General features: G+C 43.1%; 1 protein-coding gene across 1 annotated transcript in view; it reads left to right on the top strand.

The window, feature by feature from the left end:
* Uggt2 (UDP-glucose glycoprotein glucosyltransferase 2) overlaps positions 1-24,048 on the top strand; it is a 135,292-nt gene that overhangs the window by 110,844 nt on the left and 400 nt on the right. Inside the window, exons 32-38 of the mRNA XM_051160970.1 lie at positions 3,829-3,924; positions 4,943-5,027; positions 8,185-8,367; positions 10,603-10,763; positions 11,837-11,951; positions 15,818-15,934; positions 18,348-18,471. Coding sequence (XP_051016927.1) covers positions 3,829-3,924; positions 4,943-5,027; positions 8,185-8,367; positions 10,603-10,763; positions 11,837-11,951; positions 15,818-15,934; positions 18,348-18,471 — 881 coding nt within the window. The remainder of the gene's footprint in view (positions 1-3,828; positions 3,925-4,942; positions 5,028-8,184; positions 8,368-10,602; positions 10,764-11,836; positions 11,952-15,817; positions 15,935-18,347; positions 18,472-24,048) is intronic.

Here is a 24,048-nt window from a genome sequence, read left to right as displayed (position 1 = left end):
CCTAAAACACCAGCTTAAACTTCAAGGTGAAAGGAAGACAGGCTGGCAAATAAAGCCATTTGCTATAGATCCTTCATTGAGAACTTTGAAAGTCAGTTTTAGAAGTGTGAGTGAATTCTAGTTTTTCTCTGTGTGCTGTAACCAAAAGATTTTGGGGAGGAAAGGGTTTATTTCACAGACTATCACTGAAGGAGGGCAGGGCAGGAACTCGGGCAGTAACTTGAAGCTGAGGCCATGGAGGAATGCAGGCTGCTGGCTTGCCCGGCTTTCAGAGCCACCTGTGCAGGGAATGATGCCACCCACAGTGGGCTGGGTACTCTCACATCAGCTGTAATCACTTGTCCACTATGGACATACACACATGGCAGTCTGACCTGGCCAATCCCTCTTCTTAGATGACTACAGTCTATGACAAGCTGACAGCTAAAGCTAACTAGAACAGAGCTATATTTGAGTTTATGAGGGTAAACTGTTGGTCATCTTCATCAAAAATAAGAAAGGAAAAAAAAACTTTAAGCTGAATAGATAAAACATCCTAAATAAATTTTGTTGTTACACAGTTAAAAGTACTCCAACTATTTTAGACTTGTCCCAGTTTATGCCCCTTTTTCTACAGCCTACCCTTCATTAATAAAGACTGTATTACTACCCACTTAGAGAATTACAAAAAAAAAAAAAAAAACAAAGATTTGAAAAATCATATTTTGTACTTACCAACATATTTTTAAATTTAACTTTATTGTTTACCATGTGTGGGCATTTTGCCTCTGTGTATTTCTGTACACTATATGTATGCCCGTAGATGCCAGAACAGAGCATTGGAGCCCCTGGAAATGGAGTTGCCGCAGTGTGACTTGCCCTGTGGGTGCTGGGAACTGAACGTAGATCTGCTGCAAGAGAAGCCAGTGCTCTTGAATGCTGAGGCATGTTTCTGGCCCCTAACAAAAAATATTCTTTATAAAACATTTACAAATCTGAGTCACTACAAGTAATATGTTTATATAAACATTTTAATTAAATAAAATAATGAATTATGGGTGTGGTGGCACATGCCTATAATCCCAGCACTCGGGAGGCAGAGGCAGGTGGATCTCTGTGAGTTCAAGGCCAGCCTGGTCTACAAGCCAAGTCTAAGGCAGCCAAGGCTACACAGAGAAACCCTGTCTTGAAAAACAAAACAAAACAAAAACAGTTAATTGGCATGCATCATGACTATCCCAATTTAATTTGGTGCTTTTGATTGTTTTGCAGTTTTTTGTTTAATTACATTTTCTTTGGTTTCCTGATGCGCTGTCCCTTCCCCTGCTCGTCCACCTCCCCTCTGTCTGGATCCACTTCCTTTCTGTCTCTCATGAGAAACAAACAGGTTTCCAAGGGATAATAATAAAATACAATAAAACAAAAACTAGCACATAGGAAGTGGACAAGACACCCAACCAGAGGGGGAAAAGCCCAAGAGAAGGCACAAGAGCCATACGCTCACTCGTTCACACGCACAGGGGTCCCCTAAACAGTGCAGTGGAAGTCAGAGTCCATACGTACACAGAGGCCTATGCGTGCTGCCTCAGTCAGGATGAGATGTGCTCCTGTTGACTGAGAGGGCGTGTATTCCTAGTGTTGTCCCCTCCACTCTGGCTCTGACACTCGTTTTCCTTGTTTTCTTTTCTCACTCACTCTCACTAGCTCCCTATGTGGCAAAGGCAGACCATGAACTCCTGGCAGTCTTCCTCAGCAGTCATGGCTTTAGAGAAGATCTGTGTTTGTGCACTCCTGCGTGCATGCGCAGGCGTCATCTGAGGGCAGCAGAGGGGGTCAGAGTCCATGAAGCTGGACTTAGGGAGACTGTGAGCTGCCCAGGTAGGGGCTGGGCACCAAGCTCACCCTCTAGAAGCAGGGTGCTCCAGCCCACCAAGTAGCAACTTCAGTGTGTGACGTTAGCCGTGTCTGTGCACATACACCAGTCAACGCAAGTGGCTCTTCTCTTGCTCTCCACCTTGTTTTTGAGACAGGGTTTCTTACTGAAACTAGAGCTTGCTGTTTGCCAGACTTGCTCGCCACAAATCCCCAGGACTCTCTGCCCTTGCCCACACTGGGATCACAGGGGCACGCTGTCAATACCATGCTCTCCATGGGTAGTGGGCACCCCTGCTCCATTGCTCTCCATGGGTAGTGGGCACCCCTGCTCCATTGCTCTCCACGGGTAGTGGGCACCCCTGCTCCATTGCTCTCCACAGGTAGTGGGCACCCCTGCTCCATTGCTCTCCGTCAGTAGTGGGCACCCCTGCTCCATTGCTCTCCATGGGTAGTGGGCACCCCTGCTCCATTGTTCTCCACGGGTAGTGGGAACCCCTGCTCTATTGCTCTCCATCAGTAGTGGGCACCCCTGCTCCATTGCTCTCCACAGGTAGTGGGCACCCCTGCTCCATTGCTCTCCGTCAGTAGTGGGCACCCCTGCTCCATTGCTCTCCATGGGTAGTGGGCACCCCTGCTCCATTGCTCTCCACGGGTAGTGGGCTCCATTGCTCTCTGTCAGTAGTGGGCACCCCTGCTCCATTGCTCTCCGTCAGTAGTGGGCACCCCTGCTCCATTGCTCTCCGTCAGTAGTGGGCACCCCTGCTCTATTGCTCTCCACGGGTAGTGGGCTCCATTGCTCTCTGTCAGTAGTGGGCACCCCTGCTCCATTGCTCTCCGTCAGTAGTGGGCACCCCTGCTCCATTGCTCTCCGTCAGTAGTGGGCACCCTGCTCTATGCTCTCCATCAGTAGTGGGCACCCCTGCTCCATTGCTCTCTGTCAGTAGTGGGCACCCCTGCTCCATTGCTCTCCGTCAGTAGTGGGCACCCCTGCTCCATTGCTCTCCGTCAGTAGTGGGCACCCCTGCTCCATTGCTCTTCATCAGTAGTGGGCACCCCTGCTCCATTGCTCTCCACGGGTAGTGGGCACCCCTGCTCCATTGCTCTCCATCAGTAGTGGGCACCCCTGCTCCATTGCTCTCCATCAGTAGTGGGCACCCCTGCTCCATTGCTCTCCATGGGTAGTGGGCACCCCTGCTCCATTGCTCTCCACGGGTAGTGGGCACCCCTGCTCCATTGCTCTCCACGGGTAGTGGGCACCCCTGCTCCATTGCTCTCCATGGGTAGTGGGCGCCCCTGCTCCATTGCTCTCCACGGGTAGTGGGCACCCCTGCTTCATTGCTCTCCACGGGTAGTGGGCGCCCCTGCTCCATTGCTCTCCACGAGTAGTGGGCACCCCTGCTCCATTGCTCTCCATGGGTAGTGGGCATCCCAACTCCGGTCTTGTGTATGCAGAGCAGGCACTTTACCCATGAGTCATTGGCTAACTACTTTAGGCATTTTTATAGCATTTTGGGGAGAGTGCCTCGTGAGGAACATTTACATTCCTACTCTAATCCCTTAAGGCCTGTTGCTCCCTGACTAACAGTTCTGCTCAGCGTGTTTGGTGTCTTTCCACATTGTCGGCCTATTTAAGTTTCTGTACCGTAGTTATGACCAGGCAGGCTATACTTCATTCTGGGAAGTTACAGAGATTCACATTAATAAGGAGAATGGAGAAAGTTTAATTGAATTCCATGTCTAAAAAAGAGCTCATAAACCTCAAATTTTATAAATAGTTTATAATTATCAGGGCAGATGTTTGTTTAAGATAATAGTTGTTATTTTGATGCACATTATTTAGATGTATACAGTTCTTATATATATATATATATATATATATATATATATATATATATATATATATATACATATATACATATATACATATATACACACACACACTAAGAATCTGCCATCCTGTGTTTTTCTTACAAGCTTCACAGAAAGGCTACAAAGAGATAACAAAAAGGAAAACGACATCCTAAACATTTTCTCCATTGCTTCTGGCCATTTATATGAACGTTTTCTAAGGTAAGTGAGTGTTTTCTAGTATTTACAGAAAGTCACACATTACAAAGCTCAGGATTCAGCAGAATGAAAGAATGAGCTAGAAAAAAAAAAAAAGGAGAGAGAGAGAGAAAACTTTTTTCCTGTTTGCTCCTTGATATTTGCGTCCATTCACAGCGGAGCCAGGAGTGTATTTATGTGCCCTGACAAAGGCCAGGAAGGAGCAAATGCACTGTTATTGTAAGCGCTTCTTACCTGAATATTAACAAGGTACACGCTTGTGTCAAGGTACACACTCAGGTGCATCTTGCTTTTTTACATGTAATTTTTAAAATATACCTAAATTTCATTAGTTTGGTTTGATTTAGAATAGTTTTCTTTAAGTTTAGAAAATGCATCAGATGTAACAAGATGGTAAATAAGAAAAAATGTGTAAATTTTCCTTTTGCCATGAAGGAATATCTTTCTTGGCAAAAAGAAGGAAATCAGTGGGAAAGAGATAGTATTTAGAATTCGCAGGATAGTTCTCAAAGTTTATGTAGAACCACAAAGAATGCCTCAAGCCAGGTGTGGTGGCGCAGCCTGTAATCCCACACTCAGGCAGGCAGACCAGGCAGATCTCTGAATTTGAGGTCAGCTGGTCTACAAAGTGAGTCCAAGAGAGCCAAGGCTACACAGGGAAACCCTGTTTCAAAAACAAACAACAACAAGAACGCCTCAGACTTATTTGAGCTATGTACTGGTGCTTACTCGTGCCCTTTAGCCCTGTGGTGATTTTCTTGGGCACAGCCCTTGCTCTTTGAAGGCCTTATACTTACCACACAGTGACAGAGCAGCTTGCTGACTGGACTACTTCACACTGGCTTCTGGGTAAAAACACATCCTTACACACTTCATTTTTAACAACCATAATATTTGAAGCTATTTCAGTTTGATTCTCCATAGTTCATACTGGAAAACTTAATTCATATTTTTAAATGTTTTAAAGCCTTTGAAACAGTAGAAAGTTGCCTTATATTTGGTTTAATGCTCATTTACATAGGATTATGATGCTTTCTGTTCTGCGGAACACCGAAACACCAGTGAAATTCTGGCTTCTGAAGAATTACCTCTCGCCGATGTTTAAAGTAAGCCCATTGCTATTTTTCAGTGTGGCTAAAGCTTGGTACTAAGTTGTTTTGTTTTTGTTACCACTGTAAGCTCTTAAAACATTTCCCTTTTCAAAATGAGCTTTATAAAATTAAATTTACCCCAATTACAACTTTGAGTTGAAAATTATATTCACTATTTTTATCCAGTTCATAAAAATTCTGTGTAATTTTTGTTTAAAGAGGAATTTAAAGAAAAGAACATCAGAAGGGTATAGCTTTACGTAAATTCAAAACCAGAATAATTATTAGCTTTTTAATGATAATTTAAATTTGACAATGTGTGCACATTTTCAGTGAAGAGAAATTGATTCTGTCATGCTTTTCCTAAAGATAGAAACATTAGTGATATCAAGAAACAATGAGGATGCCTGAGAGCAGCCTCACCGCAGTGAGCTCTTCTGTCTCACGATGTGTGGTCACTGTGCGATGTGAGCACTGCTGGCCCTGGGGCATTTGTCCTCAGCAGGCTGCAGGTGACCTTCACTGTCACTGTCACCCTCTCCTGCTGCGCGGCTTCTCAGAGATCCCATGGGACCGGAGCAGCCGCTCCGCAGAGACATTTGTTTTATTAGTGTTACCAAAAGTAATAGTAAAGGAGAAAGGAACCTGGCTAGCCGTGCTCTTGTTCCTTAGTATTCCCCAGCATATTGCTAAATACCTTTTCAGTATTATCCAGTAATTCTCCATAATTTCTCTGGAAAGAAAACCAAGATACTTGGTGGTGGTTTGACTGAGAACGCTGCCTCCTCATAGGATCATATGTTTGAACACTTGGTCCCCAGTGGGTGCAAAGCTCTGGGAAGGATGAGGAGGTGTGGCACGGGGTCACGCTTCTCTTCTCCCATAACCCCCCATCGTCCCCAGTGGGCTTCCCCCCTTCTCTCTGTGCTTGGAGATGTGATCTTTTGACTGTTCCTGCTGCCGTGCCCTCCTTCTGCCTTCATGAGCGCTAACCTTCCAGAGCCATAAACTCTACTAAAGTTTTTCAACAGCTGGATGTGGTGGCACACACCTTTAATCCCAGAACTCAGGAGGCCAGGCTGGTCTATAGTTCTAGGGCAGCCAGGGCTACACAGAAAAACACTGTCTTGAAAATCAAAAACAAAAGAAAACCAAAGCCTCGCCCCCTCTCTCCCCTCGCCAGCCCATAGTGTGGGGGGAGTAACACGGGCACAGGAGAGTTGCCCCTCTGCTGTCAGGCCACCTCAAGGCTCCCCTCAGTTGATAGCTTCTAGCATTGATGCTGCCAGAGACAGACTCATCATCCTCTGTCAGGGGCTGCAGTGAGTATATGGGTAACACAGAAAGGACTTGTTCTTTTTCTTCTCTTGTACTGGGGAGGCCGTGGGGTTGGGGCAGATGTGGACGCTGAGTGGGATCAGGGAGCATGATGTGAAATTCCCAGGTAATCAATTAAACAAAAATTTTCTTCAAGTCCCTTTGGCCATGGTATTCTGTTACAGCAGTAAAAAAGTAACTGAGACACACCTGTGCCTGCAGCCACCAGAGGCCACCTTTATGTAAGCTTAGCGACTGACTCAGGGGCCTACATACTCATAAAAGTGGCTTTGCCCACAGCACGACCACAGAAAGGTACACACACAGCCAGTGGAGGGCACAGAGCAGAGGGCGGTTCCTTTGCCTGCAGTCTACAGGAGTAAGAGTTGGCATTGGGAAGCATGGCGGCAAGCAGCTGGTGTGATGACTGGATCAGGAAGCTGACCCCCTCCAGTGACATCCTTCCTCCACAGAGACACAGGCCTCCTCCAGTGACATCCTCCACAGAGACATAGACACAGGCCTCCTCCAGTGACATGCTCCCTCCACAGAGACACACCTCCTAAGACTCATAGCAGCACTGTGCAGGCAAATGTCCTCTCCTGAAAACCAGCACAGACACCTGTCTTCCCTCACAGGGGTGCTAAGCTTCTCTCATCTTAGTTGTGATCTTTCCACATTGCACTCTGAACGCTCTGGTTGGGTTCACTGGCCTACCACTCCACTTCCCTCACCTTCATATCTTTTTCCGTAACTGTCTTCTGTAGTTAGCAACCTCATTTCTTTTTCTGCCCATCACTTCTAACCTGTAAGCTCCTAGGAGCACAGCTTGGGTCAGGGGGGAGGGGTTGCTGTTGACGACAGCATCCACAGGATACAGCAGAGTATTGTGTGAATATTTTTAATATGTATTATTGAATAATTGAATTTTTCTAATTCTTCCTCTTGTTTTATATGAAAATAATGAAAAAAAAAAGAAAAGAAAAGAATGACTTCCAGCAGCTCTGTATTTAATACATAGATAAAATGGATTCTTACAAAATGAGGAAAACAATTCTTTATATTTAAAATACTTTAAAATTTCAGCATTTAAAGACCAGGTAAATGACTGAGCATGTAACGAGCACCAGTCACAAGGCCATGAGCACCCAGTCACAAGGCCATGAGCACCAGTCACAAGGCCATGAGCACCAGTCACAAGGCCATGAGCACCAGTCACAAGGCCATGAGCACCCAGTCACAAGGCCATGAGCACCAGTCACAAGGCCATGAGCACCAGTCACAAGGCCATGAGCACCCAGTCACAAGGCCATGAGCACCCAGCCACAAGGCCATGAGCACCCAGTCACAAGGCCATGAGCACCCAGTCACAAGGCCATTAGCACCAGTCAGTCACAAGGCCATGAGCACCCAGTCACAAGGCCATGAGCACCCAGTCACAAGGCCGTGAGCACCCAGTCACAAGGCCATGAGCACCCAGTCACAAGGCCATGAGCACCCAGTCACAAGGCCATGAGCACCCAGTCACAAGGCCATGAGCACCCAGTCACAAGGCCATGAGCACCCAGTCACAAGGCCATGAGCACCCAGTCACAAGGCCGTGAGCACCAGTCACAAGGCCATGAGCACCCAGTCACAAGGCCATGAGCACCAGTCACAAGGCCATGAGCACCAATCACAAGGCCTACATGAGAAGAGGAAGCTGTGTTGCCACCCTGTCCCTACTCCTGTGCACCCTCCAGAAATTCTTTCTGGAACACATTTATTGAAGTAGTGTCTCAGCCTTTGCCAATTAGCTTGCAATAATGTATAAACTTCCTCTGAGATATGTTGTTTGATTTTGTTGTGTGTTTAGGAGGTAATTCCTCACATGGCAAAGGAGTATGGATTCCAATATGAACTTGTCCAATACAAGTGGCCTCACTGGCTTCATCAACAGACTGAAAAGCAGCGAATCCTTTGGGGCTACAAAATCCTTTTCCTTGACGTCCTGTTCCCACTGGCGGTTGACAAAATCATCTTTGTTGACGCTGACCAGGTAACAAGAGTAATTATGTTATAATAAAGTCTGGTTTTGCCTCTAACTGAACATGAACATAAGGATTTATGTTGCTCACGTATGTCACTGTATGTTTGTAAATACACAAGACATGGTTATATCATATCCACAGAGTAACTGTCAGACCTGAACGTGGGCAGGAAGTGCTGTTTGTTTAGGACATGGCAGTGTTTATGTGAAGCAGCCATTTTTTTCTTAATTTGGCAAGTAAACATAAGACACGCCTATAGCATGCATCATAAGTATAGTAATGTCAGTTTGTGTGGATATGGTGTGGTTTTCTCTTTACCTGACTGGAAAGGTGAGCAGTTGTACGTGGCCTTTCTCTCCTTGTTTGACATTGAAACAATCATCACATATCCATATGTCTGTCACTTAAAAGGTTCTACATTTAGCTGAAAAAAAAAATAAAGGCTACCTCAACTTCAAAATCCATATATATATAATTTGTGGATTTTCTTCTACCTTATCTCAGTACCTCTGTAATCATTAATCATGAAAAAATATTTGAAAAGCATACAGAATTTCTATTAGCACTAATACTTAAGTGTAGATGTATATAAATGAAATGTGTGAGGTATATTTCACATATGAAGGACAAAAATAATATTTTGAAGTTCTGTGTTAGAATTTGCTTGGGCCCACTGAGTGTGGCAACATTTGTTTGTGAGTCCAGCACTTGGAAGATAGAGGCAGGGGCAGGGGTGTGCTCAGGGTGTAAAGTGAATAAACAAATCAATTAATTTAAAAAATTTAAAATCCAACAAAATCAAAAATGTTCAATTATGTGGTTAAATTTAGGAAACAGTAAAAATATTATTCATAGAATAAGCCACTTTAAATTTACATATCTGTATTGGAAAATGCCAGGTTTTTAAGCAAGCAGCATTAAGCTAGACTCCAGCCCTTGGTGCCAGGCTATTAAGATTTAAGTGCAGTTCACAAAGGACAGTTTGTGTTACTTTTTTTTTTTAATGAACTTAATAAATTTTATGTAGTAACTATGTATTTGTGAAAAGAAAAGCAAATTTTCTGTATTTAATATTTTTCATTAAATTTTAAACTTTATTCTTTGCCAAAAAGAAAAAAAAGGAAACAGAGACAGGAGGATAATGAGTTTTAACTGAAGCACATATGATAACATCTATTAAAACACAGGAGGGAAGAGAAGAAGACAGAGATTAGAACAGCAAGGAGGGGGGAGAAAAAGAAGGACTTAACTTATCCTCCTATGCTATTATTTTATATTCCAAGCTAATTTCAACTATTATAATAAAAACTTCAACACTGCCAAATATGTTGACTTAATAGAAGTCTTTGTTGGGGTAGAGAGATGGCTCAGCAGGTAAAGGCCCCTGCCGTGCACAAGCCTATACACACATGCACAGACACACACACACACACACACACACACACACACACACACAGAGGGCAGGAGGGAGAAAATAAAACTAACTTCAAAAACAGGAAGATTTTAAAACAGAATTGTCTTACCTCCCCTCAACATTTACAGCAGTATTTTTTCAGCAAGCTTAAGGCAATTGAAAAGTAAGGCACAGGGCTGGAGAGAGGGCTCAGTGTTAGAAGTTGCAAAATACCAAGTGTATTTGCTCCCAGAGGAGTGTATCACAATTTACAGCTCCACTTCCTGGGCATCCAGTGCCCTCTTCTGGACTCTATGGCATTGCACACCCGATACACAGACATAACATGTAGTCAAACACTTATACACATTAGTCTTTTTTTAAAACCTCGAGAGTTAAAACATGTTAAAATGTCATTTAAGCTACTTTTCAATCAAAATTTTATGGTTCAAATTAATATTTTCCAATATTAATTTAACTAAGAACTGTGTGCTTTTATGATAGTTAACTCCTTTCTAAAATGTGTGTTGTACAAACTAGTTTGCTATAAATGATAAGGCTAGGAAATCTTACCAGTAAGACGACAATTAATGTAAAGTTTGTTTCTTTTAATCTGTAAGAACAAAAGGGGAAAATCACATTTAGTAAATCCATGCTGTACGTCAGTGGTATGGGGAAAGCACAGCCCTGTGCATGTGCCCTGAGGTGAATCTGTGCTGTACGTCAGTGGTGTGAGGAAAGCACAGCCCTGTGCATGTGCCCTGAGGTAATAGCTGAAGCTCCAGAGGAAAGAGTTCGTGCTGCTCAGCACCCTCACTGTCAGACGCTGTGCTCTTGTGCTCTTACCTAGATTGTGAGGCATGACCTGAAGGAGCTTCGCGACTTTGATCTGGGCGGTGCTCCTTACGGATACACCCCATTTTGTGACAGCCGCACTGAAATGGACGGGTATCGCTTCTGGAAGACAGGGTACTGGGCATCACATCTTGTAAAAAGGAAATATCACATCAGGTAAAACAGCACATGTTCTTACTGTTTCAAGACTGATTGCTGTGTTGATTCACATGTGTAACTTTGATCATGTGCCCTCTGGGAAAGTCCTTGTTGTACGTGAACTCAGAGTTTTCTCACAGTCTCAATACCCTGCCCTCTCTGTTTTATAGAAATGGAAGCCCAGGCCATCAGCATTTAGGCGGCTTGCACAGGCTTTCCTGCCTAGCACTTAGCTGACCCACAGGTGGAACCACATTATGCGGCTCAGGAGCATGCACCTGACTGCTGCAAGGTGGAAGCCCAGCGCAGGCACTGTCCTCTCACAGCTGCTTGATTCTGGGGCTACAAGTTTCATGAAAACTTGGAATAAAGTTATATAGAATATAAAGTTATAGCAAAACCATAGCTTTAGCAAACCTCAAAGTCTGCAAAGCAGAACATTGGGTTTATGAAAGAAATGTTTGCTAGATTCTAAGGTGTCTATCCTGGTTTGCTTTTTGTTGCTATAATAAACACCATGACCAAAAGCTGCTGTTCCATTCCCTCATGTTCCATTAAATTATTTGCTACTGCCCAAAAAGATTTCCAATAATTTAAAAGTCCGTGCAGTCCCAAGTGCTGACCATTACAATTTCCAGTTACTAGAAGCACCCCTGTCCACTTAGCTGGCACATACCCTGTACCTGTGTGCCACAGACTTAAGGCGGGAAAGGTTGCTTCCGGTTGCTGTGTACAGTCCATCATGACGGGAAGTCTGGGCAGGAAGCCCAGGTAGGGACCTGGAGACTGGAGCGGAAGCTGAGACTGCGGAGGGACCCTAAAACCAGCTGCCCAGTTATAGTGCCACCCACAGGGGTCCGGACCTTCCTACAGCAGCCATTACTGAAGACGGTGGCCACACAGGTGTGCTCACGGGCCACTCTGATGGAGGCGTGTCCTCAATTGGCTCCCTCTTACCAAGTGACCCCAGCTGTGTCAAGTTAACAGCAAACTAAGCAACACAGCCGCTGTAGACAATACTATTGCTGTAAGCAACCACTGCTGGAAAGCCACATGAGCAGCACAGACAGTAAGAAATATTGCTTTTTCAGTGCCTTATATGTGGTGGATCTCAAGAAGTTCAGGAGGATTGCAGCAGGGGACAGGCTCCGGGGCCAGTACCAAGCCCTGAGCCAAGATCCAAACAGCCTTTCAAACCTGGATCAGGCAAGTCACATCTTATGACAAATTTTAATGAATACATACAACTGTATGTATAAACTGCTTCAGTATTCTTCATGCAAACAAAATTGTTTCTTTGCCACTTCTTTTTCATACTTCTTCCCTTTATGCAAATATCTCTACCTATGCATAATAGGTAGAGATATTTTTTATTTCAAGCTCAGAATACTTTTTATTCTAACAGCCTTTTCACTTTTCCATTCTCAGACCTGTTTTTCCTTCCCTATACCTATCTCGGTTAGTCCTTTTTTAAAGAGATTTATTTATTTATTACATAAACAGTGTTCTGCCTGCATGTACACCTGCAGGCCAGAAGAGGGCACCAGATCTCATTATAGATGGTTGTGAGCCACCATGTGGTTGCTGGGAACTGAACTCAGGACCTCTGGAAGAGCAGACAGTGCTCTTAACCGCTAAGCCATCTCTCCGCCCCTAGTCACCTTCTTTTACTTAATTTCTATCATGACACGTGGTTCTCTCACAAGAAAGAATGCCTCACTCTCCCGTTATCTCTTTTTAGTGCTGATCTTCAACAAAACTCTCCCAGTGTCCCTAAAGACACACGACAAACACCTTTCCCTCACATTGCATTAAGTTACTCATTATTGCCCCAAAATATTTCCAGTGATTTAAGCAGATGTGAAAGACAGTACAGCCCAAAATCTTCACTATTTCTGTTTACTAAAACCATTCCTACTCATTTAGCTGGTGGCAGACACTCTCCTAATACCAGGAACCACGGAAAACAAAGCAAAACTATTCTTGAGGTCACAGTGCTTTCATTCTAGTTACAGTGTGTGTGTGTGTGTGTGTGTGTGTGTGTGTGTATGTGTGTGTGTGTGTGTGTGATTAATTTTTAGAGAAGAAATAAAATAGAAAAATATGACAGAGGGGTCAGGACGGCTGGGAAAGTCTGGCGCTTGGTGGAAAGTAGGTGCCCATTTGGTCCTTGGAAAGCAGGATTTGAATGTGTTTCATGTGGAGGCCAAAAAACTGCTCATACTGGCATTTCCGGTGGTGACAGTGGGTATTTTGTGTTTGAGGAACATAAAATAAATTTTGTTTTGTATTTTGAAGTTAAATGCATATCCACTGCATGTATATGTTACCTATAGTATTATTATACATGAATATTCATAGTTTTATTTTCAACAGACAAAACCCAGAAACAATTTTGTATTTGTTATCTGTTGCTACATAGCATCTTACTGTAAAACCTAGTAGCCAAAAATAAAAGCATAAAAACATAAACCTGTTTTGGTGGGTGAGGAATCTGCACCAGGCATAGCTGGGTACTCTGCTGCACTTCCAAGTACCAGCTGCTGCCTGTGGGCGGTGAGTGCACATCCCTTGTCAGTGTCTGCCAGATGGCCTGATGACTAGGACATGAGAAAGATCAGAGAAAGAGGAAGACCAACAAAAATGAAGCCAGAGTCTATAATTTAATGTTTTTGGTTTGTGAGTTCGAGGCCAGCCTGGTCTACAAAGTGAGTTCCGGGACAGACAAGGCTAGGCTACACAGAGAGAAACCCTGTCTCAAAAAGTGTGTGTGTCTGTGTATGTATGTGGTTTTTGGTTTTGTTGTTTTAACTAGTATGTTTTACTAACACATTAATTTTATATATTAATGGGATTCAATGTGATATTTAACATGGATACATCCTGCCCTGGGTGACTGAATCCAGCTGCTCTTCCGTTCACCTCACATTTCTCCACCCCTTGGTCCCTCCCAGTGGTCACCATTGTACTTTGAGGTTTGCATTCCTTTAGCTTCTACATATGAGAAAGGCACTCAGAGACAACTGTCTCTCTACTTACGGCTTATTTCACTTGACGTGATATTCCCCACCTCACTTTTGCTGCAAATGAGAGGATTTCACTTTTTCTTTATGACTCCACTGTGTATCCAAATAGTATAGTTTCTCTACTCATTATCTTTCGTTTTGTTTTTTATATACATGTTTTTATGTATCTGTACAAAATGTGGGCACTCCGTATGAGAGAAAGCATATGATACTTGTCTCTCTGGTCCTGGCTTAATTTGTTTAATGTGATAATCTCTGGTTGCACTCAGTTTACTCCAAATAATGTAATTTCATGTTTCATGTTAGCCCAGGTGCTCATTGACTTGTAGCACGTCCTGTATGAACGACCCTCTTACCTGCAGATGACAGTGGCTTTATCCCTTCTTTTCAGCCTGCATATTTGCATTCCCTTCTCTTGCTTTGTTACACTTCTCTAGGACTTTCTATAAGATACTTAGTAGGACTGGTGAGAGGGGAACCCTGAAGTTATGAATCATAGGGCTACATGGGGCATCTATAATGCATAATACATTCCTCTCCTCCGAGACTAGTATGCTTAGAAATCTTCATTTCTAGGGAGAAGGAAGGGCTTGTGACTTGCATACAAATCTGTATAGTGACAATATACTAAACCTCTCTAAAAGTCTCTGTCTTTAACTAATAGGCCCAATTTTTTTTTTCAAATATGCTTGAAGCCATGTGCCAGCAATCCTTGCTTAGGAAGCCTTGAGCATGTAAAAAGGTGAAATTGTTCTTGCAACATCTTTTCCAACTAAAAGATAGAAAAATGCTTCATTATCTGGAGAATGTGGTAATGTTCAACATATGTAACAATGGCAGCGCTGGGGAAGCGTTTCAGAGGACCTGGGTTTGCCTCAGAGCACCTGTAACAGTGGCATACAACTGTCTGTAACTGCAGTTCCAGGACATCTGGTACTTTTTCTGGATTCAACAGGCACCAAGCACACACAGACAAAGCAGTCATACACAGAAATAAAAGGAAATGTGTTTTTAAATTTAAAAAATAAAAATAAGTAAATAACAAAGGTACGTTCGCGTCAGCACGTAATCCTGGCTATGATGTTCAAGAAAGGAGAGAAGATGAGGCTGTACCTGCAGGGACTACAGAGTGGTGGTCTTCACACCTCCCTACTCACCTGCAGGCACTACAGAGTGGTGGTCTTCACACCTCCCTACTCACCTGCAGGCACTACAGAGTGGTGGTCTTCACACCTCCCTACTCACCTGCAGGCACTACAGAGTGGTGGTCTTCACACCTCCCTACTCACCTGCAGGCACTACAGAGTGGTGGTCTTCACACCTACCTACTCACCTGCACGGACTACAGAGTGGTGGTCTTCACACCTCCCTACTCACCTGCAGGGACTACAGAGTGGTGGTCTTCACACCTCCCTACTCACCTGCAGGCACTACAGAGTGGTGGTCTTCACACCTCCCTACTCACCTGCAGGCACTACAGAGTGGTGGTCTTCACACCTCCCTACTCACCTACAGGCACTACAGAGTGGTGGTCTTCACACCTACCTACTCACCTGCACGGACTACAGAGTGGTGGTCTTCACACCTCCCTACTCACCTGCAGGTACTACAGAGTGGTGGTCTTCACACCTCCCTACTCACCTGCAGGGACTACAGAGTGGTGGTCTTCACACCTCCCTACTCACCTGCAGGCACTACAGAGTGGTGGTCTTCCCACCTACCTACTCACCTGCACGGACTACAGAGTGGTGGTCTTCACACCTCCCTACTCACCTGCAGGCACTACAGAGTGGTGGTCTTCACACCTCCCTACTCACCTACAGGCACTACAGAGTGGTAGTCTTCACACCTCCCTACTCAGCCTGGTTCTGGACGTAGTTTTAGGTCATGAGTTCATATATAATATGACACAAAATTATTAGGTAGTTAACAGTAGTGTGGCAAGTTTCATATGTGGAGATATCTGAGGTTGGTTGAATTTTTAAGATATATGCAAAGTCTAAATGAGAACATCATTAAGTCTCTAGCGTGTTAATTTTCCTGTAGGATCTTCCCAACAATATGATTTACCAAGTCGCCATTAAGTCTCTTCCTCAAGACTGGCTGTGGTGTGAGACCTGGTGTGATGATGAATCCAAGCAACGAGCCAAAATAATAGATCTGGTGAGTGTCTGTATTCTCATTTGCATATAAGCATATATGAATATCCCAATTTAAATGCTGTTTTACAAATAAATTGGCACACACATATCATGACCTCATGTCTTCTGCTTAGTCTTTTATGAATTAGTAAGAATCTGTGTTCAGGGTCTCCAAGGCTGCTCTCAGGTTTACTGATTTGTCGGGGAAAAATATAAAGATACCCCACGGCAAAGATAAATTCAAAAGAAAGTACAAATGGATTATATGAAACCTGGGGCCCTGTGCAAAGAGCACAGGTGTGAGTCAGGGGCATAGGAGGAGAAAAACTCATGCTAATGGCAGAGAAAGCATTTTAATCATTAGGAGGTCAGGAGGCACTTAGAACAGCAGATAGGAAAGACCGAAGGAGAACTGTTCCACAGTAGACTGTAGTACAACCCTAAATATACAGAACAAAGAAAGTATTGAAAGCTACAAGGGCCGAACACTGGTTTACATAGAAACTTTAAAAACCATGAAGGCCAAGAACATTTCAAACTCTGAAAGACCACAGCTGCCAAGCCAGGATCCCAAATCCATCAAAACTGTCAAAGTGAAGGGAGAAGAAAATGTTTGCACCACTCTCTATTAGACAGTCTGCTGCAGCAGAAGGTCAGCAGGACTGTGAGAACACAGCTTGGACCCTGAGGTCCTCCCCCTTGGTGGGAGTTGGTGATGTGTCCACATCCACATGTAAGAGGAGCGTCCGGTCTTAGCGGGACAGGGCTCTCCCAGCAGTGGCCCCCCTCAGAGAAAGGAGGGATGGCGTGAATGCTTCCGCTCTTCTCGGAAGCACTTTCAATTAAGGAACATGGGCTAGAGAGATGGTTCAGTGGGTAAGACAAAGCAGAATGCACCTACATTCTTTGCCAAAATATGGCGAGAATGGCCTCTAGCCCAGATGCTGGTATTTGGTATTACTGTTTCCATCTGAAAGCTTTGAGCAAGGCCTCCGCAAGCCACATCACCCTCAGTGCTACTATCTCCAGGATCCCATGGCAGGGCGGGGGTACTCGGTCCTTCTTACATTGTTCAAAGTCCTGAAGTGTTCCACACTTCTCCAAAAACCTGATAGGGCAGGCCTGTCCCAGCCATAGCCTGCCCCAGTGCCAACCTCTGCCTTACCTTTCTATTTCTCTGATAAGAGACCATGGCCAAGGCAACTTACAGAAAAAAGGAGTTTACTGGGGCCTCACATGACCATCATGGCAGACAGGCAGGCAGGCAGGGTGGCAGGCAGCAGGCAAGAGGCAGGCAGGCAGGCAGGGTGGCAGGCAGCAGGCAGGCGTGGCATTGGAGCAAGAGCTGAGAGCTCACTTCTTGATACACAAACACAGGCAGAGGGAGCCAACTGGGAACAATGTGGGCTTTTGAAACCTCAAAGCCCATCCCAGTGACGTAGCTCCTCTAGCAAGGCCACAGTTACTCTTTCCAAATGATTGCACCACTAGGAACCCCAAGCATTCAAGCATGTAAGTGTACTGGGGCTATTCTCACTCAAACCACACAGGATCTTCATAGAGGGAGTAAAGCCCCAGTTTTGAGGAAGGGTCTTGGACAATAGGGTACCATTGAGCTGCTAGTTAGGACATTTTCTAAAGGACATATGGCAGAAACTTGGATGAGTCATGTAGCAGGGCCTTGCTCTGGTTTGCCAGGTTGGCCTAAGCACAAGGTGTCCAGCTGCCTCCTCTCTGTTTCCATCACATCCTCCCTTAGAGCTCCCAACAAGGGGGAGAGATAACAAGGCACCGGAGTCTCTCTGGCATCCCTGGCTTCCAGCAAGGGACGTTCTCAGAACTGCTGCTTTGGGCTTCCTGCCATGGCTAACAAGTTCCTACCCTGTCGTCACCTATAGTGAATGGCACTATTTTAAGGATGTGATCTAAGTCCATGCTCACCTTGTGTCCCTGGTCCCCAGTGAAAGAATCCACCAAGACCTCCATGTGGTGTAGACAATCTAGGTCATTGCAGAGTACAGCAGAGGTGCAGTCTTCACTGAGCAAGAGTGGCCGGTTGCCTCAGGAACCATGTTTTGTATTGTGTTTGTGGTCTGTAGACAAATGTAGACCTTTGTTCTGTGCAGGTGATAAGTAGGGATACAGTAATGTAGTGATACCGTAGAAGTTTCCTGGTATGCTCAGTTCTTGTGTGGTTCTAGTCCTTTGTTCCACATGCTTTTGACCATAAAGGAGTGGCTGGTCCTGCAGTCCTGCTAATGTCTAGCCATCCAACAAACAGGGAAGCTATGTGTCCCATAATGACATCACATTACATCTATCCGAGTGACACACTAAGGCTCTCAAGTATTTCCTTTATGTTACCTGGAATGTGGGCTTTGTTATTTTGTTTGGGGTGGTTTTTTTTACCCCTAACAGATTTTGTTGAATTTTAGTGCAATAATCCCAAAACAAAGGAGCCCAAACTACAAGCTGCTGCAAGGATTGTCCCTGAATGGGTCAAATATGATACAGAAATACGAAATTTACTGGATCATCTTGAAAATAAGAAGCGTGCAAGTAAGTGACTCCCCACAGTAGCATTTGAGCCATGTGTTATGTTGATAAGATCAGGCTAAGTCATGAAAGGACCGCTAGTGTCCCATTAAGAAAGTATATGACATGATGAAGATGCCAGAGAGATGGCTCAGCAAGTGAGACATGGGCTGCTCTTGCAGAGGACTCAGATCCAATTCCCAGAAAATTCCAGTACAGATGCTTTCAACTGATCTCCATGGACACAAAACATGCTCATGGTACATACATCTATATGCAAGGAAATACACATAAAAATGAAATGGATAAATCTAATAAAATGTAAATAAAATTTAAAGATGTTTAAAGAATTTTATTTAACATAGGCTAGGCTCACAAATTTTTTATTAAAAGGTATATTAATTGCATATACTAGTGGCTTTCTCTGCAACATTTAAGCATGTTTAAGATAGAGTTTAGCTTTAATTCACATCTTTATGTAAATGAATAGTATAACACGATTTTAGGAAACATGTTTACTAAAGCACAGAGAATAAAAATAGAGGAAATCTTATTTCTAAGATTATACTGAATTTCCAAGATGTGAAAGCCCAAACAAGCCCTCAAAACTAACAAAAATAGCTTTACGTCGCTCACAACAAAGCATTACCTCCTACCTTGAGAACTGTCACCTTACAACCCGGCTTCCCTTGTCCCATTCCGAGCATCTTTAGCCATGAGTTGAGTGTCATGGACTATATATTTTCTTACACTTATATTTAAAATTTTGCCATTGTCTTGACATTTCTTCACCCAAAATAATCATTCAACAAATGTGTTTGTCTTTCCAGGATATCCAATGTTTTCCATCATTGCATATAACCCTCTCCTTTTATTATTCTCTCATGCAATTCATCACAGCCACAGCCTCCACTCCCTCCACTCCTTCCAGAAACCCCTTCCGCTCTCCCCAAACCCCTTCCTCCTGTTTTCTTTCAGAAAAGAGAAGTCCTCCCAGGGATATCAACTGGACATGCAATAAGACTAGGCATAGACCCTCATATCAAGACCGGGTGAGGCAACCCAGTGGGAGCAGGCAAAAGAGTCAAAGACACCCCCCTCCCACTCCCACTGTTAGGAGACTCACAGGAAGACCAAGCTAACAACTTACAATATATATGAAGAGAACCTAGCTCAGACAGTGCCGGCTCTGTGACAGCTGCCTCAGTCTCTCTGAGCCCCTAGGAGCTCTGCTTAGTTGATTCGGTGGGCCATGGTGGTGTCCTCAACCCCTCTGCACACTACAATCCTCCCTCCTCTGTCCCCTGGGTTCCTCAAGCTCTATATCTGCTCCCGCCATCTGCTGGAGGGAGCCTCTCTGGTGACAACTGGGCCAGGCACTGATCTACAAGTAGAACAGAATATCATGATTCAGAATCATCCAGGCAGTTTGGGTACAGGCTCCCTCTTGTGGTGTGGGCCTCAAGTTAGACCAGTCATTGGGTAGACCACTCCACAAGCTCTGAGCCACCACTGACCCAGCACACAGTGCAGGCTGGACAGGTTGTGGAGGTTGTGGCTGGGTGTCCCAACACTAGTTACAGATGGCTGACTGAGCTGACATATCCCCTCTTACTAGGAGACTCCAGGGAGTTTCCATTGCGCTGGGCTTAGAACTTGCCTCAGAAATGCTCCCCACCTCCAGACATTTCTCCCTCTGCACCTGCTCCTTCCTGTTCCCATCCAGGCCCCCACAAAATCTACCCTATTTCCCTTTCCAGGAGATTCTTGGTTCCCCTCCCCTCCTCGGGCCCTCCCTGTTAACTTAGCTGCGTTGGGTCTGTGGATTGTAGCATGGTTATCCTGTACCGTACAGGTACTGCCCACTTATAAGTGAGAACATACCATGTGTGTCTTTCTGGGTCTGGGTTACTTCACTCAGAATGATTTTTTTTCTAGTATGTTTATCCTGTACTATATGGCTAAAATCTGCTTATGAGTGAATACATAACATTTGTGTCTTTCTGGGTCTGGGTTACTTTACTCAAGATTTTTTTTTTTCTAGTTCTATCCATTTGCCTGTAAATTTCATGATGTCAGTTTATTAACAGCTGAATAATACTCCATTGTATAAATGTACCATATTTCTTTATCCATTTTTTTTGGTTGAGGGACATCTAGTTTATTTCCAGTTTCTGACTATTATGAATAAAGCTGCTATGAACATAGTGAGCAAGTGCCCTGGGGTAAGATGGAGTGACCGTCAGGTATATGCCCAAATGTGATACAGCTGGATATTGAGGTAGATCCATTCCCAATTCTCTGAGGAACCACTGTATTAATTTCCAAAATGGTTGTACAAGTTCACCTTCGCACCAGCAGTGGAGGAGTGTTCCCTTTGCTCCACATCCTCACCAGCATGAGCTGTCACTTGTGTCACTGATTTTAGCCATTCTGACAGGTGTAAGATGGAATCTCAAAGTAGTTTTGATTTCCATTTCCCTGATAGCTGAGGATGTTTATAATTTTTTAAGATGTTTCTCAGCCATTTGAGAGTCCTCTGTTGAGAAGTCTCTGTTTAGATTTGTACTCCATTTTAAATTGGATTGTTTGGTGTGTTGATGTCTAGTTTCTTGAGTTCTTTATATATTTTGGAAATTAGTCCTCTGATATGAAGTTGGTAAAAAATCCTTTCCCTTTCTGTAGGCTGCCATTTTGTCCAGTTGACAATATCTTTTTCCTTACAGAAGCTTCTCAGTTTCATTGGTGTTCTGTCTAGGATGTTGTCTCCTGTGCCAACTTATTCAAGGCTGTTTCCCACTTTCTCATCTATCAAATTTAGTGTATCTGGTTTTATGTTCCAGTCTTTGATCCAGTTGGACTTGATTTCTGTACAGGGTGATCAAATATCAATCTATTTGCATTCTTCTACATGCAGACATCACAGCACCGTTGGTTGAAGATGCTTTCTTTTTTTTTTTTTTTTTTTTTTTTTTTTTTTGGTATGGGTTTGACTGCCTTATCAAAAATCAGATGTCCATAGGTGTGTGGATTTACATCTGGATCTTCTATTCTATTCCATTGATCAACCTGTCTTTTTTAAATGCCAATACTATGTGGTTTATATTACTGTTGCTCTGTAATACAGCTTGAAATCAGGGATGGGGATACCTACAGAAATTCTTTCATTGTTCAGAATTGTTTTAGCTATCCTGGGTTTTTGTTTGTTCATTTGTTTTTCCATATGAAATTGGGTATTGTTCTTCCAAGATCTATAAAGAATTGTGTTGGAATTTTGATGGGGATTGGATTGCATCTGTAGATTGCATTTGGTAGGATGGCCATCTGTACCATGTTAATCCTACCAATCCATGAGCATGGGAGATCTTTACATCTTCTGATATTTTTCAGTTTCTTTCTTCGGACACTTGAAATTTTTTTCATACATATCTTTCACTTGCTTGGTTAGAATTATACCAAGATACTTTGGTTTTTTGTGTCTATTGTGAAGGGTATTTTTTCCCTGATTTCTTTCCCCTTCCATTTGTCTTTTTTGTAAAGGAGGGCTATTGATTTTAGTTAGTTAGTTAGTTAGTTAGTTAGTTAGTTAATCTTGTATCCAGCCACTTTGCTGAAGGTGTTTATCAACTATAGCTGTTCCCTAGTAGAATTTTGAGGGCCAGCTATGTATACTGTCATATCATTTGCAATCAATGATATTCTGACACTTTACTTCTCAGTCTGTATCCCGTTGATCTCTGTTAGTTGTCTTATTGCTTTAGCTAGGACTTCCAACACAATATTGAACAGATATGGAGAGCATGGACAGCCTTGTTTTGTCCCTGGTTTTAGTAGAATTGCTTTGAGTTTCTATTTTATTTGATGTTGGCTATAGGCTGGCTGCATATTGCCTTTATTGTGTTTATATATGTCCCTTATATACCAATCTCTCCAAGACTCTATCATGAAGGGCTTTTGGAATTTGTCAAAGGCTTTTTTGGCATCTAACTAAATAATCATGTGGGTTTTTTTTTTTTCTTTCAGTTTGTTTATATGGTGGATTACATTGATAGATTTTCCTATGTTGAACCGTCTCTGAGTCTCTGGGATTAATCCTACGCCATCATGGTAGATGGTCTTTTTGATGAATTCTTGGATTGTTGAGTATTTTGTGTCTCTGGGGTTCATGAGGGAGGTTGATCTGTAATTCTCCTTTTTTGTTGAATCTTTGCGTGTTTTGCATAATAGGGCAACTGAGACCTCATAAAATGCATTTGGCAATGGCCTTTCTGTTGCTATGTTGTGGAATAATATAGTAGTATTGGCATTTACTCTTCTTTGAAAGTCTGATAGAATTTTGTGCTAAAACCATCTGACCCTGGACATTTGGCGGGGGCGGGGTTGGGATGGTTTTAATGCTGGCTTCTATTTCCTTAGGGTTTATAGGTCTATTTAAATTGTTTATCTGATCTTGATTTAACTTTCATAAGTGTCATCTATCAAAAAAATTGTTCATTCCTTTTAAATTTTTTTAATTTTGTGGAGTTCATGTTTTTAAAGTATGATCTAATGATTCTTTGGATTTCTCAAAAAATAAAGTATTACTTTAAAATATAAAAATCCAAAGTTCCAGGTTTTTTGGTTTTTTTGTTTTTTATTTTTGTTTTAAGTTTTAGCCCTGGCTGTCCTAGAACTCTCTTTGTAGATCATGCCGGTCTAGAACTCAAAGAGATCTGCCTACCTCTGCCTCCCAAGTCCTGGGATTAAAGGCATGCGCTACTGCCTGGTTAGAGTTCTACTTTTTATCTTGGAATAAATACCAGTCCCTCGTGAAAGAAGTAAAGTTTAATAGATAGGCCTGAGTCTAGCACAGAGCATCACTTCACTGGCCGACTTCCGCCCCTATTGACAGCCCTCCCAAATCCCCCATCAGAAAAGCCAGCTCAGCACCTTGGCTCTTTATTCCTGACTGGTGTTTATATACCAGCATAAAGTCTTTATTTCTAGATCAATAATCATTGATAGCTCTGTCCTAATAGCATCTTGTGTCTATTTTCCTCATCCCATTACTATTCTCTATTTATCATCTGGAAATGGAAGTTAAAGATAATATGGCATCTCAAATTGGAGAACAGACTGTTTCGTTGTATTTTAACTTCTGCCTATAAAATGCCACTTTTTATTCTGAGTCTTCTTAAGCCAATTACAGTATGTTACAGTGTAATAATGTGGACAATAGGAAACCACTTTGGTCTGTAGAGTCAGTAGACTTGAACTCACATTTGTATGGTACTTAGTGGAAGGCTGAGTGCTCTGTCCTCCTGTATTAGAAGAGGACCACATATATCTTCCTCCCTTCATTCTCCCATTATGGCAATGCAGACATATGGTGCATGTTGCATACTCTGTCCATATCCTTAAAGGCCCCTGTTTAGTGTCGTTTATCTTCAATCAATCATAAAGTTTTAATCCTGTATCATATTTGTTTATAGTATCTTAATGTTTATTTAACAAAATTCTAATTTCTTATATATACACATACATTTATCCCAATAGACTTAATGTACATTCACATTTTATAGGTGGTTAAAAAAACACATACTGATGCATTAGAATGAGTAC

This window comes from Acomys russatus, chromosome 18 (genome assembly GCF_903995435.1).
Source record: "Acomys russatus chromosome 18, mAcoRus1.1, whole genome shotgun sequence".
In the NCBI taxonomy this organism is placed as follows: Eukaryota; Metazoa; Chordata; class Mammalia; order Rodentia; family Muridae; genus Acomys; species Acomys russatus.
Note: the sequence above shows the minus strand (reverse complement) of the source record. Positions and strands in the feature narration are given on the sequence as shown.